General features: G+C 41.8%; 1 protein-coding gene across 3 annotated transcripts in view; it reads left to right on the top strand.

The window, feature by feature from the left end:
- The window catches only part of BRF1 (BRF1, RNA polymerase III transcription initiation factor subunit), a 175,741-nt gene extending 159,961 nt beyond the window's left edge, over positions 1-15,780 (top strand). For all 3 annotated transcript variants that reach the window (XM_027674141.1, XM_027674142.1, XM_027674143.1), the window contains 3 exons: positions 6,583-6,634; positions 9,659-9,827; positions 12,019-15,780. In XM_027674141.1, coding sequence (XP_027529942.1) covers positions 6,583-6,634; positions 9,659-9,827; positions 12,019-12,056 — 259 coding nt within the window. In that variant the 3' untranslated portion in view covers positions 12,057-15,780. The remainder of the gene's footprint in view (positions 1-6,582; positions 6,635-9,658; positions 9,828-12,018) is intronic.
- Positions 15,781-18,194: the final 2,414 nt, after the last annotated feature.

The raw sequence follows: 18,194 nt of genomic DNA, 5'->3' as shown, positions 1-18,194 counted from the left end.
ATCGATCTCGTATCACCTTTGGGTACAACAACCTCAGTGAATTGTTCTCAGAGACTACAGGTTACTAAGGTGTTTCTCTTTTTATCTTTTGCCTCATTTGAAGTTTTCATGAGGTTGAGATTGATCAAAACATTTGTCCAAAACCAAGTATCTGTAATCCCCCTTGCCTGAGTCTAGAAAAATGCATTTGCACCAGAAAAAACCAGCAGTGCTACTGCTGAGAACTTTTCAATAGCATAATCCTTCTGCTGAGATGATAATGTGTTCATTTAACTTTTAAACTTTCATTTCTGTTACTATAGTTTCAAGCATGATTTTAAAATTATTTATATTTGCCTTATCTGCTAATAATGGTTCTTTCTGCTGTAACAGATGCATTCTGCACTGTTACCATTTGAAAGACGGCGCTACAGGATAGTGAGACATATGGATTGTCACCACATGAGTTATCTCACACCCATGTTTTAAAAGTGACACTGCCATTAGACTTGCTTAACTGAGACCATTATGATTACTCATTTACCTTCATTAAAATGCTTCATAGCTTCCTTATTTTAAGTAGCTTTTCTCAGCAAGGTGCAGATTTGCCTTGCTGCCATCATTTCATCTGGAAAAATTTCCATGGTGAAAGAAACAGCATATATTCAGCTAATACTTTCCTGACCTGTGGAGAGATGAGCTCATCAGTATCTTTATTGACAAACCCAGGAAAAAGGTGTGTCAACCAGAAATATTAGATCAGTCAGCTTTTCTTGTCCTGGAGCAATTGTAATTTCCCATGGTCTGCAGCAATTTCCTTTAGAAGCAGATATGTGCAGAGATTGTTTGGGATCTGCTGCAGGAGCATAATTTTATTTGGTCCCAATAAGGTCGCCTTAGATGTCATTCTTTTCATTTTTGCTGTTGAAAATCCGTCAGTTTAGTCAGTGGGAAGGACAGCAAGCTGCTATTTTACAGCATCTAATTGAGGACCAAGTCAAGTGCTGCAGCTATGCAGAAAAATATTGCCTGCTCTGAGCTGGGTTATTGAAGACAGATGTCATGGCCTCTTGCCCCTCTCTGAAAAGCCTGAAATAGGTGTTTAGCTCATGATACGTTAGCAAAGTTCCTGCTTTTCTAAAGCCTGTTGGTGACTGACATAGGTGCTTAGTTCTTCACTGGTAAATATATCCTGTAGTGAATGGCAGAGATTCTTACTTTTTACCAGTTTCCTCCTGCAGGTTTTAGTCCCTCAGTGCTTAGGCCCAGGCCATTGCTGGAAGGGGCCGATCTCATTAGCACCGAAGATGTTCTCAGTACTGCATTGTCTGATGCTGCACTGATGAAAGCAGAGCTCCTCTGATCCAGCATGAAAGAGGACTGAATGAGAATCAGAAGTGGGAACAATTTCTCATTTCACTCTAGTTTTTGTTGTCACTTCGGCTTTGCTCTTTTCCTACTTGAAATGACTCCGTAGTGTTGCTTGCTTGAAAACAGGAGGAAGGCACTGACGCTTGGTGGAGTTCATGCAGGCACGTTGGAGCAGAGTTAGCAGTAACTGGCTTAACTGCCTGTTAGAATCCAGAAGGGTTCAGACCCTGCCTGCTGTTCCACCAGACACATCTGTACAGCTGGCAGCACTGGGGTGAGCCATTTCCAAAGAGAAGTCACTGTGTGTGAGCTGAGCTCATTGCAGTGTGGACATACCCTTCATCTGGAGTCTTTTTATGGCCATTGGTTGTGGTCTCTGTAATCCTGTCATTTGGGGGAGGGGTTCAGGGAAATTCCTTGGGGATTTTACAGTGCTGGTGAGCTGGGCTGGGCGAAGGGCTGGTCAGGCTGGTCTTTAGAAAGCCAAAATTACCTGCTTGCCTCACATTCAGGCACATGCTGTGAGCACCAGAGATGTTTTGTCATTGTGCAGAGCATGAAGTCATATTTGGAATTCTGAGGTGGCACAGTGCACTCTTACCCACCAGCCCCTGTCCTCTGGGTGTCACGCTGCTGTTCATGGGTGTCACAGCCATGACCTTGGCCACGTGCCTCCGCTTCCTCTTGAGCAGAGGGAATGGCTCTTGTGAGCACCTGGCCCTCAGCCGGAAGCAGATGGAGAAAACAGTGGGATCCACAGCTGGATGTGCAAACCTTGAAGTGCTCCAGAGTTGTGGTCATCATTGCAGTCTCTGTTTTGCCCTCTGGAAAAGAGCAGTGGTCCAAGTCCAGTAGGGTCACCCCTTTGTCCTGACCTATTGGCAGAAGAGTGGGTCGGTATCTCCTGTTGCTGTTGTGTTTCCAAGAACAGCATTAAATCCTTGCACAGAGGTAATTCCCAGCTTTCCGGTAAGGATAACAATGACGGTACCTAATTAAAGGGCACTCTTAGCCTGGGTAAACATTTATATTAATTTCCTTCTCACACAGATGTCTGGTAAACTGACCTCCTGAGGCAGAACCATCTGGCCTCAGGTGGGAGGAGGATCTTGGCCATGGTTGAGAACCTGACTGGTCTCTTGCCGAGTCATTTCTCAATGGCTTTTTCTGTTGCTGCACATGAAAGGCCTGTGTGTGGATATATAGGTTTCATGGACAGTTGTCTTGGATGACCTGCATAATTACAATGCAGGCTTGTGGCTGTGGGCTCTGTTCTATCTCTGCTTTCCATCGTGTATTCTGGGACCATCCGTGTATAAAATTAGTATGGGCGGTAAGCAGCAATAAGATGTTCCCTACTTGGATGGATTAAATTAAAATTCAGTAAGAAACAGAGCTGTGGTTGAGTTTCCAAATTACGTACAGGATTGCACTGAGGAGATTGTTATGGTATTGTCAAACTTTTTTGTGAGTGAACAGCCTGATGCAAGTGAGATGGGTCTATTACCTCGCAGCACTCTTTCTCCTTTATGTACTGTGCTGTGTAATCTTTTGTTATTAAATAATAAGCAAAATAAAAACAGTTGTTTGTCACAGCCAGCTTGTTTTTCTGAGAATTTGCTCACTTTGAAAGTTCAGTCTGTGTGATCTCCAGCCCTGTCAGGAGCTATTACACTGAATCTTCTTTTAAATTGTTAAGCTGGAGGACAAATCCAAGTGTTATCGTGCACATCTCGGCTAAGAGCAGAGCAGATTCGGCGGGGAGCAGCCTCTGATGCCTTGTACTGTGCCATTATTTTTTGTCGCAAACATGTCAAGATAATCTGCTTCCAGTGTTATGTGTGTTGGCTGACATGAGCATTAGTAGATCTGCATAATTTTTGAAGTAGTTTGAAGTGTGGATATAACACTTGGGGCTGTGTGAAATCTTTTTTATCCCCCTTTTATGGATCACACTGCTGTTCAGAAAGTTGCTTGTTCTCTTGCTCCCTCCCACAAGGTACTGCATTAATTTGCAAAGTTCATAAGCAAAGTGCCCCAAACTAGAAATCATCATAAATAGTGAACAATGACTGACACACTTGGGAACACCAGGAGCCCCATTACTTCCCAGTCACAACTTTACATTTTAAATAGATGCTGTTGCCATTTCAACATACATGGAATTGTATCTTAGTGTAAGATATTATTATTTATAGAACTTGGGAATCCTTAATTCAGTCTAGACTTCAGTGGAAGTATCTTTCTTGTGCATGTGTGTTCCTTTGTAGCCTTTTGGAGATGAGCTTGGGTCATGCACAGTTGGATAAGATACTTCAGTGGCTTGATTTTCAAGGTGCTTTTTTGATAATTAATACGCAAGCCTATCCCAGCCTCAAAATCAGTCAAGCTCTTCCACGAAGACACGTTTTTCCACTCTCTGAGGTGCAGCCAGACAGCAGAAGGAGTCCATATCTGTAGCCATGGCAGCCAGTAATTTATTGCTCCATATGGCTGGTGTGGCAGCAGCTGCTCTGGTTTAAGGAGGTCAGGACATCAAGGCTTTTAAGAAACAAAACAACACCCCAAGTATAAAACCTTCCTAAATGGTTTTGTACAGTAATAGTAGGGCTCTCCACAGACATAAGGAGAGCCAAGGGAGTTATATATTTAGAACTTTTGTAACTATAATTGGAATCAAAGCCATTATTTCAGTGGGGAAATAAGGTTTTGTCTCTGTTTGAGATGGTTTTACCTTTTCCCAGTTGCCATGGCTAGTGTTTGTAGGCAGCAGATAGTATGGAGGTGCAGTGAGCTGGGCTGTTCCACCTAGGTGGGGAGTGACCCCTCTGGATCTGCATTGCAGGAGGTGCCAACCATCCGTGGCAGGATCCACCCCTCTGCTTTGGGATGCATTTTGTACTACACTGAGAGAGAAACTGTATTGCTCAAATCAGACAGCAGAGCTGTGTTTGTAGTAATGAAGTGAAGATGTACAGGTTGTGAGCAGCTCTCATGGAACAGAAATACAGCTTTAATTTCAGTTTGGGTGTGAGAGTCCCTCACTGCTGAGAAATTGTACAGAAGGGCTCTTGGATTTAGCATTAAAGTTTTCGCAAATAGGCTTTTCATAAGCGTGAATCTTTTTATTTTCATTAGGGGACCATTTTAATTAAAATGAAACTGGAATGTTTACTCTTTGCTTCCTATAGCTGTGATTGTTTCTTCACTGTGTGAGCACATGTATAATTTGCTCTAAAAGAAACGTCAGCAGTTTCTGATTACTTTGTGAGTCTTACTCAACAGCTTGATTTTAATTGGGGGGAGGAAATATTTTCAGGGTGCTCCAGGGAGGTCTGATGTCTTTGGGTAGCAGGAGAGAATAGGTGCTATCTTTGGTACAATGTTAATTGCAATAATCCCAACTACTGGTTTAAAATAAAAGTCCTTCATTTCTTACCCCTGTTGGATTTTTTTCAGTCATGTCAATGAAATACAACCTGTTTGGTAATTAGAATCCTTCAGCTGTGTAACCTTTCGTCTTTGCTGCATCCATATATTTGTAAGCATCTAAACAAGGTGATTTTTGGAAAACAGTGATTGAAAGTAGTTAGGTAGTCTCGGATTTCTGGAATTAAGGAAGAAGTTTTTTATGATGAGAGTGGTGAAACACTGGCACAGGTTGCCCAGAGAGGTGGTGGATGCCCCATCCCTGGAAACACTCAAGGCCAGATTGGATGCGACTCTAAGCAACCTGATCTATTTGAAAATGTCCCTGCTCATTGCAGAGGGTTGGACTAGATGCCCTTTAGAGGCGAATACTCTACAGTTCGGGTTAGATAAAGGAAAGAGAAGCCAGGCAAGTAGGGAGGAGTGCATCCATGCCCTCAAAAACATTCTCTCTAAGCTCAGAAGTCCATTAGGATTTTTAGTAGATATTTATGTGGGTCAAGAGTGTCTTTTTCTTGACATTTTTGACGATTATGAAATATGACAAGAAGTATCTGTAACAGAATAATGTGTTCTGGATTCTTCAGTGGCACAGCTCCTGAAACATTCCTTTGGCACCTTGAACTGGTTGAGTTGCTGAAATGCCTTTCTGGTCCTGCAGAGTGTTTCAGAGGTGACCAGTTTCTGAACCATTTTCGAGCTTAGCCAATATCTTGTGCCTTCTCCATCAGAGATAATGATCTGAGTCTCCCCTGCTCATTCTCTGGGGTTTTGTTTCCTCCTGCTGATTATTTGAAAATAAATAAATAAGTAGGAAAACAACTGGTTTCTGTGTGTTAACAAGGAGGAATGACTAAGAGAAAACTGAGAGGAAAGTACTGCTTATCATAAAAGACTGTATCTCTGGAGACATAAATTGGTATTCATTAAGTTGTTTGCCTAGACTTAGTTAAAAGACGTGCTTGAGGAGCTGTCTGAGCAGTGTTTCAGTAGAAAGCAAGTCATCCTCTTCGTGACTAGATACATCTAGATGAGAAGGAGAGACCAGAAAGTAACAATAAATGATGGATTGAGAACAGCCTTCATGGCAGTAAGGAGACAACAGACTATGAAATGTTTTTCAGAAGTAATAATATTTAACACTTAGCTGTAAAGGAACACTGATCCATCTTTTCTCCCCAGATATGCAGGTCTTTTCATATCTGATGCAGAATTTTAAAAAATGTTTATATTCAATTTCTGTCGTTTTCCATTCAAGGTATGCAGTGTCCCCTTGGTTTTGATGATTTCTGTAGCTGGAGGTTGAAATTTCGCCTGTGGTGATTATGATATCCTCCATGTATAATCTTACTGGTGTCCCCTCTGTATAATCAGATACAGGGAAGCAGTTTCAGAGCAGTGCTAGGTAATCAGAGTGTGGCTCAGTTTTGCCATGTCTGCATTCTTCCAAAAAAATCAGTTTTCTTTTGACTTTTGTAATAAGTGACAAACTCATCTATTTCAAAGACCTTGGGGATGGGCTGGGGCTGCAGTTTGAGATGAGGTTTTGCTGCTGTGCTTGTTGACTGGCATCTTTTCTTATTATCTTGAACTGGGGCAGACACTGCCAAGGGAATGTGTGTATTAATTATTGTGGAGTCTGAGGCTCTCTGCTCTTTATCTTAAATCATTAAAAAAGTAATTGTGCAACATAACAGTAGCAAAGTGCTTTCACTGTTTGGAGAGTGAATACTCTGTGTCAAACTCTTGAGCGTGGTGCAGCTTTTCTGATGTTTGCTATTTTTTTTCTTTCCTTCTTTTCAGATTAAGACCCTTGATTTCAACCCAGCTTGCTAAAAAGGCTGCCACTGAAGAGGTATGTAAAGTCCAGCACTTCTCCCAGTGCAACAGGTTGAGTTTGGAAATTCCTGTAAGCCGTTCTCAGCCTGGCTCTGGTTATGTGGTAGATATGGGTAAAAGAATTGAGAGTCATGTCTCTCTGATCAGACCAGGAGTTGGTTACTGTGAACACTGTGAAGCTGAGGTTGCCTGTTTTCTAACCCAGATTTGCTCTTATTTATCCATCAGTAGCATTAGCACAGCCTCATAATGCTCAGTTAGACAGAAAAAGAAAGAGAAGGCTCCCTGCAAGAATCTAAAAAGGTCCATATCAAATAAATAGGCAGGAGGAGTAGGAGAGGGCAGAGCTCCTGTCTGTTTCTCAGCACTTGGAGTGTCCCCACAGAGAAGGAGGATGACACAAAATGCCACTTTTGTGCAGCCAGACCTGACCCCAGGGGAGGGCTGGGCTTCTGTGGGAGACCAGTGAGAAAAGACAGCTTGCCCTCTACAGCATGGCTTACTCTTTGCTTTGTTTGTTTGTTTGTCTCGTTTGAAAATGTAATAGTGCCACAGGAAAGTCTGTACTAGTAACTAGTAACTAATCCGTCCACCCCCAAAAGCCCTCCTTGGGTGGCTTTGTGCACCTGCATTTTCTCCTGAAGGGATTGTGATTATTGTCGGATGGTGACACCCGATAACAACAATTTCTTTCATTAATATTTTCACCCTGTACAGAGTATTCATAGGCATTTTGTGTACAGTAAACTGTCTATTGTATGTCTAAACAGTATACTAAAGGAATATTTGTCCCTCTTCTTTTCCCCCCTGAACATGTGATGCTGACACCCTTCTGAAAGTGAACCAGTTCCCTTTGGGTTGTTTAACATCTTTAACAATTGCCCACCCATACTTAAAGCTAAGTGCCAAACTCCAGTCCAGGATGTCTGGAAGTGAATTCAGGAAGTTCTATTTAAAGGTGTTGTTTGACTGCCTTATTTTTAAAATGACTGAAACCCATTGATTTTCAGAAACAGTTTGATATCCTGCCTAGGGAAATACATTTTCACTTCTTATTCTATGCTCATTAGAAAACTCTGCACATTTTTAGAAGTACAGCAGTCTGAAAGTGGACATGATAATTAGAAGAAGGTCACATTTTAATTAGCATGGTGCAATTTTAAAAAATAATGACTGAATTGTATCTCCTTTATATTCACCCACTTTTTCAGAGCAGATGGATACTTTTAAGCATATAAATTGATGTATATTATGACGCTGATTGGTCTCAAACTGTTGTGTCTATTTCTGCTTATACCAAGGTGGACTCAATTGGATCACTCTAGAGGCAAAGGCAGTGGTAGGAAATATAAACTGGAGGGAAGTTCCTATAAATAATATGATTAATTTGTGCATTAAAAAATCATGAAAACCTGTCTTCGACTGATCCGAATATCTAAATACTTGATTTTCTATTAAAATTAATGGGTGTCTTTTGCCCTATTAATGAGCTATTGGAGCAAACCCTTAGGTGACTTTGAAAAACTCAGGCAGATTCTTTAGGTTGACTGTCATGGTATATGACAAGTTCAGAACAGCTTTGATGTTTGAATAATTAGACTATCAACTTTCTGGTACAGGGATTTTCTCTTATGGTGTATCTCTAAAGTGCCTGGAGTTACAGGGATTCTGGGAGTTACTGCATCCCAAGTAAATACATTTATAAATAAATAAATAAAAATAAATTACAGCACTGAATCAGAACTTGCTGTCAATGGAACTGAAGAAGATGCAGCAGTACATAGTTGTGCACTGTAATTTGAAACCTAAAGCACTGTAGGACTCTTCTCATGGCTGGGACCAGAGAAGTTGGGGTTTTCTGGTCTCCTTTGGACCATTCATTTTTAGAAGCACCTCACCACTGTCCTTCCCAAGGAAGTGGTCCCAGTCTTTCCTGTCTTTCCTAGTAGGGGAGATGACTCTCAGTGCTGGTAACTGCTGACTAGTGACAGGTACTCTTAATATTCCCTTTTCAAAATTCTTGATGTGACAAAGCAGCATTAATAGTTAATCTTTAATATTCTTCAAGTTGCCACTAATGAACTGGGGTTTTTTGCCACAGGCTCTAGTGTACAAACCCCAAAGAGTCCAAGTACAGAATGGAGGTGAAAAGTGCCCTGTTACAGAGCTGATGGAGATAAAGCTCCTGTGATGTTTCTTCCCTGGATGAGAGAAGGAGGTGGAGCCCTAGACTGAGCACACCATGAAAGTGAGAGCTCCAGAAAGACCAGAGCCTGGGCTGTGCTGGGGCAGACCATGTTGCTGGTTCCTGCCCCATTCCCAGATCTCTCCTTAGTGAACCAAAGACAATACTATCTTCTCCAAATCCACCTCTATCCCCTTGTGGTGTTACCCTTTCTCTCCCTCCATGCTGTGTCCTGCCTCACCTTGGAGCAGCTGGGTTGGTGCACGTACAGAACAGGTCCTGTCAATGATCGATTCCCAAGTTATTGTTTGGAGATCATTATTCTGATGAATTTCATAGGTAATGTTACAGGTGCCAGCCTGTATTATCAACTGAGTGCTCTGCCATCACATTAAATGCTGTCTACAGAGTGCTATTTGTTCCACAGCTCATTGCGCCGCCAAATAAATCCAACCAGAGCTGTCAAAACTAATACATGTTGGTTTTTTTCTGATTTGAAGGGTACATTTTTGCTATCATTAAATTGTCAATAACGTTGTTATTGTGTAATAGGCCTGATGTGAGTCGAGCACACTGAGGAAGAGGTTGTAAGTTTTCCCACAGAGCTCTACTGAGGAGCCTTCACTCCCAAATTTTGCCTTCCCTTGTGGTTGCAAGAGGATCCTTGTTCTGCTTTTACTGTTGCTGGATATTTCAGTTGCCTGGGTCTGGACTATGTAAAAACTAGGTGGTTTGCCTGACTTTTGTTCAGACTTTCATTGGAACAGCTGAACCTCTAGCACTAGACAAAGACTTCCATCTCTCCCCTCTCTGTCATTTTGAAGCTGCTCTATTGCCTTCTCTTGTTTTTTGCAGGTGACATTTCCAAATGCACAGGCAGAAGCCCCTGCTGTAGAAAAACCAGCAGCTGTGCTCGTGGAGAGTGGCCCAGTAGCTTACAACCCTGATGAAGAGGTGGAGGAGGAAGAGGTAGAAGAAGATGATGACCACTGCATGAGCGCCTTGCAGTTAATGGGAGGAAATGGTGAGCTGGGATGCTGCCTAAGTTACCATCTCCTGGTGCTGTGGGCTTCGTTCTTGCAGGGCTGAGGACAGACAGGGTTCCCTTGATTGTCCCTGTTTTGGGCTTCTGCTGCCTTTTCAGCATTGCCCATTCCTGTGGGAAAGCCCCGAATTAGCCTTGTCCAAAACCTGACCTTCTTAGAGACTCCTGAGAAAACTTTCCATCTTGAGCTCCAGGCTAAGAGGGCTTCTCAAGGACAAACTGAAGTTATGTGTTTTTCAGAATTAGGTTTATTAATGTGGATCTGAGAAGTTATGGGGTCAGTAACCCCTCTCTTGGCAGTGTCTGGGGCTCGTTGCCCCCCGAGCTGAGCCACCTTGCTCCTGCTGCCTCCTCAGTGGAGGCTGCAGTGATGTCCAGATTGTCCATGAGCCTTGGGGACAGGTCTGTCCAGCTCAAATCCAACTTGAATCGTCACACTCCATTTCTGGAAAAGCGTTAGGAGGAAGTAGTTGTTCACGAAATGCAGAAATGGCATTGGTAGCACACAGTGTGCTGTATGGTACACAGATGTGTGCTAATTTCTTTGGGTTACCCAGCAAAGCCTCTCAGTTAATTAGATTTCTTTGCTGGCAGGAAAAGGCAGTATCCTCTCTGCTGCGGTTTTTCCTAGCTGGACACATCCATATTTATCCTTTATTAAAAGCTTCCCCTTAGAAGTTAAGCTTTGAAAATACACAAAATTATTTTTAAAATGAGAGCTGCTAATTATGGGTTGTGAAGACTCAAGATGGGAATAAGTTCCCTACTGAAATGTTATTTGCTGCAAAAATCTTCCCAGCACTATTCAGTCAGCTTCATGGACAATATGTATACACTTCACAAAAGTGTCTGTTGCTTTTAAATTGATTTCTCCACTGGAAAATAATTGCTGAACTGTAGGAAAAACAGTTTGTTGCCTGCATTTATTATTAGAATAATGTTCCCAAGAAAAGGCACCCATATGGGGGAGGGTGAGTCTATGTTTATTAATAAACCCCCCACAAAAATAGAATAAAGGTCACTGAGCTTTTTTTCTTTGTAAATGTTACTATTTTTAAACCATTCTGAGAACATTCCACTACTCCCTGTCTGATCTGGACAACAGCTGAAAAATCAGAGTTAAAAAATAAAAATAAAAAGGAAAGGAGTATTCCCAGAATTTGAATGCAGGTGTGCAGAGCTACTCGGCACAACAAGTAACTCTTTCCAAACTGCTTTCTCCATGGATTTTAGACCTGTCTACCTGGAATAACTGTACAAAATACAGATGGTGAACTTCACCCATTATCTACCCGTTGTAGATTATGCTTAATTTTGCTTCCGAGCATCTGCTTGACTCTTTGGATGAGATGTTGCCCTCTATTGGATTTGGAATTTAAAGGTTACCTTTCCTCAGTGCTCATATGTAATAGTTATCCATAGGTTTGACTACACAACAGAAAATACCTGGTTTGCTGCATTCAGAGGCACACAGAAGAGAAACCAGTGCATTAGAAACACACAGACCTGCCTTATGACACACGACACAGTCTTTGCTCTCAGCATTATTTAAGAAAACAAAACTGGATAAAAAAATCTGGGCACAATTTTAAGTTGTTTCTCTAGAATTAAATAGATATGGGAAATCCAAGTCAGATGCATTGGTCAGGATTCGTTCCAGGACTCCTTTGATGTTGATGGGAACTCTGAGCTATCTCTGAACCCTTGCAGTTTCAGTTTATAAATTCATGAATAATATAAACAAACCAGCTTTTTCCTTGGTGCCTATGTCTAGTGAAAAACGTGCCTACTTGTAAAAGTATGCTGCTGCTCATCAGCTACTGTGTGCCAGGTTACTTGTGGCAATCAGGCTTGATCATTTTAGCCTCTCAATTAAACCAAGTATTTCACATATCCATGTGGCAAGTATTCCTAAATGAGCGTCCAGTGACGCGTGAGAAGAGATATTTACTGATGCTAAAACAATTTTATTTCATTGAGGGAAGTACATCCAAGAACTTTTTATTTAACCCTAGGAAAATAGATGATTTTTAAAGTGCATGCTTAAGATAAAACTAACCATCTAGTTACAAAGAAGGAAAACAACCTTAAAGAAGCAATACTTTCATTGTGTCTTCCATCAGCCTGGAATATTTACATGTTTATATGCCTTTGTCTTTGTGTGTTTCAGATTATGGCTGTGATATGGATGAGGATGATGGCTATTAGCTCCATTTACTTCTAAAGGACATGGACCGTGTCTTGTTCTCAGCAAATCTTCGGTTCTTCAAGCTGTGTGAATAGTGAAAGAAGCTGTCTGTGGTCAGCAAATGTAATCGAACAATGCTTACTTTTGTAAACGCGAATTTGAGGTTGGCATTGACTGGTCAGTTTACATTGACCCATAACCCAGCAATAACCAGTTTGGGTTTGTACTTGAATTTACTTTTATTTTGGTGGATCATAGTTGGAGGATGAAAATTAATGAGAGTAATGTTTCCAGAGAACAAAAGAAAAAAAGACAAAACGGACCGTGTGTAAAGCCTGTGTGGCTGAAGGCAACACATCTCTTATTTATGTGGCTGGTTTTAGGCATGCTGCTCAAAGGGAGCAGATTGAAGGACAGAGACGAGGACAGGTGAAAACAAGAAGCCTGCCTGTTGATTATTTGAGTACAGTAGCATTACTTGTCTCATAATGCTACAACTGACAGAAAGAAACGTTTCCAACCTGAATTGTGGATGTGACCCTGTTACTGTATACGACTCCCTCACCCAATCCTATCAAAAATTAATGACAAGTTATATATTTGCAGAGCAGTATTGGTTTCTCTGAAAGAGAGTAAATGCTTCTTTATATTAATCAATTCATAGATTTCTTGAAAGATATGACAATAGATGGCAATGTTGGCAGAGAAGAACCATCTTCCACTGTGAATCCAGTGGGGTTTATGTGGAAGGAGGCAAAAGACCTGGGAGAGGCAAGAAGCGTAGTGAGCAAGCAGGAGATGATGCCGTGCTCATGTGCTGTTGCTGGGCATCCCTAGGGACAGACAGGTCTTCTTGAGGATGGTGTTTCTGCAGGAGAGTCACTCTGGCCATCTCTATGGAACTGCTCTTGCCTGACTGAGTTAGAGTGAAGGTCTGCTCCCAAGAGCTACCTGTCTGCTCCCAAGAGCTGCCTGTCTGTAAAACCAGTTGAAAGAAAGAGAAAGCTGAGCTTGTTAATAAATAAGCTAGCATCTGCTTTGACTGAATTTAATTTAATGTAATTTGCTTAACATTCTGTGGGTAAATTAAAGGTCACCGTGCAGCAGTATGACTTTCATGGCTCAAATCCCACCCTCGAACAGTCGTTGCTATGTGAATAAAGCTGGAGCTGCAGCCCTGCTTGCCCTGAAATGTCAGCAGTCAGGGCCTTCTCTTACAGATAGATCAGTTCTCGCAATGCCATGAGAGCAGGGATTGGGGGTGCAGCCCCTATGGCCAGATCCCACCCTGGTGCCTCTGACCTGCCTTCCCCTGGCACTGCTGGGTCCGAGTCTCTTGGCTCCGTGGGAAATGCAGTGCCCTCTGGATCATGCTTGATGACTGCAGCTGCAGGGCCCGAGATGTTTTTCTCTCTCTCCCTTATCTAGTGACAATTGTGAAAACTGCAGCGCTGCAGGCTTGTCTTACACCAGAGAAAGATGTTGTTTTATCTTACCAGCATGGTTTCTGTTCAGCTGTGTCTCCTGGTCAGCTCGTCCTTCCTACCCTTTTTGAGAAGCACTCATCACTAGAGCACCATCCGTCCTCCTGCTACGGAGGGTGGATCGTGGCAGGAAGAGAAGCTGCCTCAGGAAGCTCTCTAGCTACTTCCAGATGGGATGATGATGGTGCTCATACCTGTGGTCATCACCAAAGAGGGGAAGGGCCACACAGCCTTACATACTTCCATACTTCTCTCCCTCTTGGTAGCATGCTTAAGATGGATCATGTAAGTCGAGCAAGAGCGAGTGCTTTTTTTAGGAGCAGACTTGGTATTATTTGGCTGGTAAATGTAGTTTGGTGGGTCAACTGTATCTGGGAGGAATTTTTGAGCCCTGTACAGGAGTATTTCTGCAATGACTTCTTAAAAACAGAGCTTGGTGACAAAAATGACGTAGTGAGGCTAATGGGAAGAAGAGCTCTTCTGAACCAGATGCCAGTTACTTAATTTGCAGCACTTCAGTGGAAAGAAGAGATTCCATGTAATTCTAAGGAGAAAAGGTGGCATTTTCACCAAAAAGCTATAGATTTTTTTCTGATACTTTATAAATACTGCACAGAAACTGATATTGGGGAGATAAACCTTTCTACCTCTCTTTTATCTACACCGTAAAATAAAAATCATGCTATAAGCAGACAGTTTTTTAAAAAGTTGTTTGTTTTATCAAAGTTCATGCTCTGCAGGTCTTTGAGACCGTTGAGTTTGATCGTTTGGATTTGAATTAACCTGCCATAGCACTGGTACAAATACCCGTACTCTCAGTATATTCTCAAGGCTTGGGTTTTATTCCAAGGTACACAGTATTCTCTATGCAGGAAATAAACATGCATAAATAAACATGTGTATGACTCATGTAGGTCGAGTGCTTTTCTCAAATGCAAGATGTTGGCTCTTAAAGAAACCGCTAAGCTGATTTCTTTGTTGCTAAGGGTCTTCTGGTTTGTTCCCCCAACGGATACTAAACCTGCTGCCAGTGCAGTGATGTTATTTGAGAGCTGAGAGTCCACCCAAATAACTGCTGCTAGTAAATTTGAATTTCAGTAGTACATTGCGTTTCTGAGAACATTGTTTTGTGCACTGCAAGTAGAGGGTTGCAGTTTTCGAATGCTCTCGCATGATTTGATTAGGAAAGGCTATCAGGTAGTCTGCTAGAAGGGCACTTGGAGAGCAGGGGAAAAAAAAGACCTACAATTCCATAGCATCTCAGTATTGCTGGTGAAGTTAATGGCATGGTTTCTGTACAGGATTCCTAAAGAAAGGATATTGGATAGGCAGACTTCACTCTGAGCTTCTTAAGCTATAGTGGTTATGTACATTTTTAATTTATTGGTGACTTACCAGGATTTTTATAATGTTCATTCCTTCTTGATTTAACTAAGCTCAGGAAATGTAAACAGATTAGAACATGCTAGTTTCTGTTTTTATAGCTAGTCATTAAAATGTAAAAAGATTAACACTGCATTAACTCTGTTTACTACTGTTGATGTATCTGGACAATTTTGTTGTGTGTAAGTAAGCTGAATTCACTTGGAGTAATTTGGACCCTGCTTTTCTCAGGATTCTGATTATAATGTAAAGAGCTTATAAGGCTCCAGCATTTGTTATTCTTAGATCATCTTATTTGTACCCACACAAGCTGTGTACCATCAGGTTTGTTGCATAGAGCATGTCTCTTGCTGCAAGTCACTTTGCTTGACAGGCAAAACCCTCCAGCTGTTGCATCCAGCTTGCCAGCCATGCAGCCTTTTAACACTCTTGTATTGTGGGAGTAAAAACTGAAATAAGGAAAATAATGGGCTTCTTCACTGTGGTGAGTGCATTTTCAGTGTCTTAATCATCTGTGACATTTCTTTAAAATCACTGTGTTCAGTACAGCAACTTTTAAATGGTGCCAGACAGCCTTGTCTTGAGGGTTAAACATGTTTGTCAAAAAAAGTTCTTACCATCCTCATGACTTGTTTGTGTTCTTTTGGATTGCATTGAAACTCCAGTTGCAGATGTGTACAGTTAGTGCAGAGTTTGCCTAATAAATGTTCTGTTTCTTATTTTTGTGTTGAATTCTTGTATTTGGTTCAGTTAGTGCCAAGGAAATGAAACCTGTTTGATGTAAGCATATGTACCATCCTTACATGACCACACGAGCCATGTTAACCTTTTTTACTGTAATATATTTGCTGTAAATAAAGAGTAAAACCCTTACGTAGCCCATCTATTTTGATGCTCTTCTGCTAATTTCTGATTTTTCTGTCTTCATTCTTATGAACGTTCAGTTTTTATTGCTGCACGATTGGTTGATAGTGCCCAAAATTTGTCATTCAGAGCTTTCTTTTGTCTCTAAAAGCGAAGACACAGCTAATCAGGCAAGTGTTTTTTACAAGATACTGCTCCACTGATAGATGTAGATACTTTTCTGTAAAGTGCATAACGTTAACGAGGTTATTCCACTAAGCTGTATAATTAACTGACTGTGGGAATAATATATGATGTGTGTGTTTAGTGGAACTGTTCATGTGCTTGTTTCTGAATGTTGTATCATGATAACTAAGGTGTGTGCTGAGTTAAAAATCATGTTATTTTATCAACATCTGGTAGCCACAGTTTGGAGACCAAAATCCACATCTGCCCTTTGTGCATGAGTGTTTACTCCTTCTAATTTTTTGTAGAAGGGGAGATACTGTTGGATCCTAAGGAGCGTCTCCTGCAGTTTTAGCACATAGTGGGACGATTAACAGTAGTTTTGCTAAGGTAGTATGTGTCATCCAGCATTCCACTGGGTTCCCATAACGTTATCAAGGCACACTTTTGCTCTCATTGACATTGGGATGTTTTTATCTTAACTTCTTTTCAGCTGTTCCAACCCTTCCCACTGGGAGTTGGGAACTTCTCCAGCGATGTCCATCACTGATGCTCCTCTCACTGGTAACATCTAAGTTGTTAGAAAGTACTGACCACCTTGGCCTCGTGTTTTCTGCTCTTCCCAAGCTGCACAGCTTTTGGCTTTGTCCTGTAGTTTTTCTCTTCCCTACCACACCAGGCTTTCATAACCAAAACCATTCTGTCCCCCCAGCTGCATTCATCAAATACGGCTCTTTTAATGGTCCCTGAAGTTAAACAATGCTAATAAAGCCAAAATCTTGGCAAGGCTTTATATTATCTTCATTTGTCACCAGTAGATCATAGCACACTTGGTCTTAGGTTCATGTTTTGTAATGCAGAAAAGGCTGTTACAGTCTTCTACTCCCTTCACATCTGTAAGAAGAGTTACAGGATATTAATCAGTGCTTTTTATGCCCACCCCAAGGCCTGGCAGTGGCCTGGGTGACTGGTTGTTGTTTAGTAAAAGGGGTTAAGCACACAAGAAAGGAGCCTGGGTGACAATTCGTGACTTACAGCACAACAAATTTACTTGGTGAGTTCCTTCATCATAATTGTTTTTTTTCTTATGGGGCCTGTTGTGCATTCTCATGGAAATGAGGGAGGCACACACAGTTCATAAAAATGCAAAATTAAATTCCTATCTTGCCATGTGACTCCAGGAGCACAGGATTTAACGACTTCTAGTCTAAACCATACATTTGTTATTGTGTGAGTGGGCAGTAAATGGCACAGTACTGGGCACTGGGGTGGCAGTCACTGTATATCCATTTCTGTCGCCAAATTGCAACAAGAATGCTTTCTCACTGCTCTTAGTGCTCTTAGTAAAGTTTCTCAATTCTTCAAAAGCAGGAAAATACAGGAAATTGAAGGAATTTGAACAAAGCAATGAAAAGAAACAGCACCAACACTGTGCTTGCCGGGTAATTTTTCTTCAGTGCTCTTCTGTGGGAAAAATAAAAGGTATTTGTATGCAGAGACTAAGAGGGGCAAAAGCTGCATCTTGGCAGCAGCAAAGGTGAGGCAGCATTGTCCATTTTCCACATCAGAATTACAGACTCCTTCTGTTTCATGGTATATCCTGCACAATCTTCACCATTTGTAGACTGGGCAGTCCACTGGAGGGTAGGACACCAAGCCAGGTGAGAAAGAGGAGATGGTGCAGTTTCATTGTTTCTCTTTAGTAAAAAAAAAATGAGATTAATTAATTAGAGTGGGTTTAAGGGCTGTAGTTTGGTGTTGAGGAGAAAAACAAACTGCGTTGAGAAAACCAGAAAGATGAGGGAATATTCTTTGTAATGCTGTGTGTTGGACTGTGCAAGAGGCAGTGAGCACAGGAATGGAACAAGGATAATATTAGCATCTGTGGAAACACAGCTGGTCTCACAGCTGCATTAAAAATTGAAGTCTTTGGCCATGCTGTTGTTTCTGACATGCCTCTGCTTTTGTCAGGTCAAGGTGTGATTTCCAGCCCTGCCCTGAGATGCTGCTGCCCCAGCTCTGGTTATTAGATAGAGCATTCCCTGACCATGGTCTGGGTTTCTCACTTGGTGCAGATGCTTCCTGCCCCCCACCCATAGCTGCTCATTCCTGAAGAAGAATCTGAGAATTATGGAGAAAAAAAAAGCCACGTGCTCATTTCTCAGCTCTGCCTTTTTATAACCCTGACAGGGAACGGGCTCCCCTGCTGCCCGCACAGCCCGGGCTGGCCTCGTGTGCCACCCTGCTGTGGAGCAGGGGCAC

This window comes from Neopelma chrysocephalum, unplaced genomic scaffold (assembly GCF_003984885.1).
Source record: "Neopelma chrysocephalum unplaced genomic scaffold, ASM398488v2 Primary Assembly neopelma1_24, whole genome shotgun sequence".
NCBI lineage: Eukaryota > Metazoa > Chordata > Aves > Passeriformes > Pipridae > Neopelma > Neopelma chrysocephalum.
Note: the sequence above shows the minus strand (reverse complement) of the source record. Positions and strands in the feature narration are given on the sequence as shown.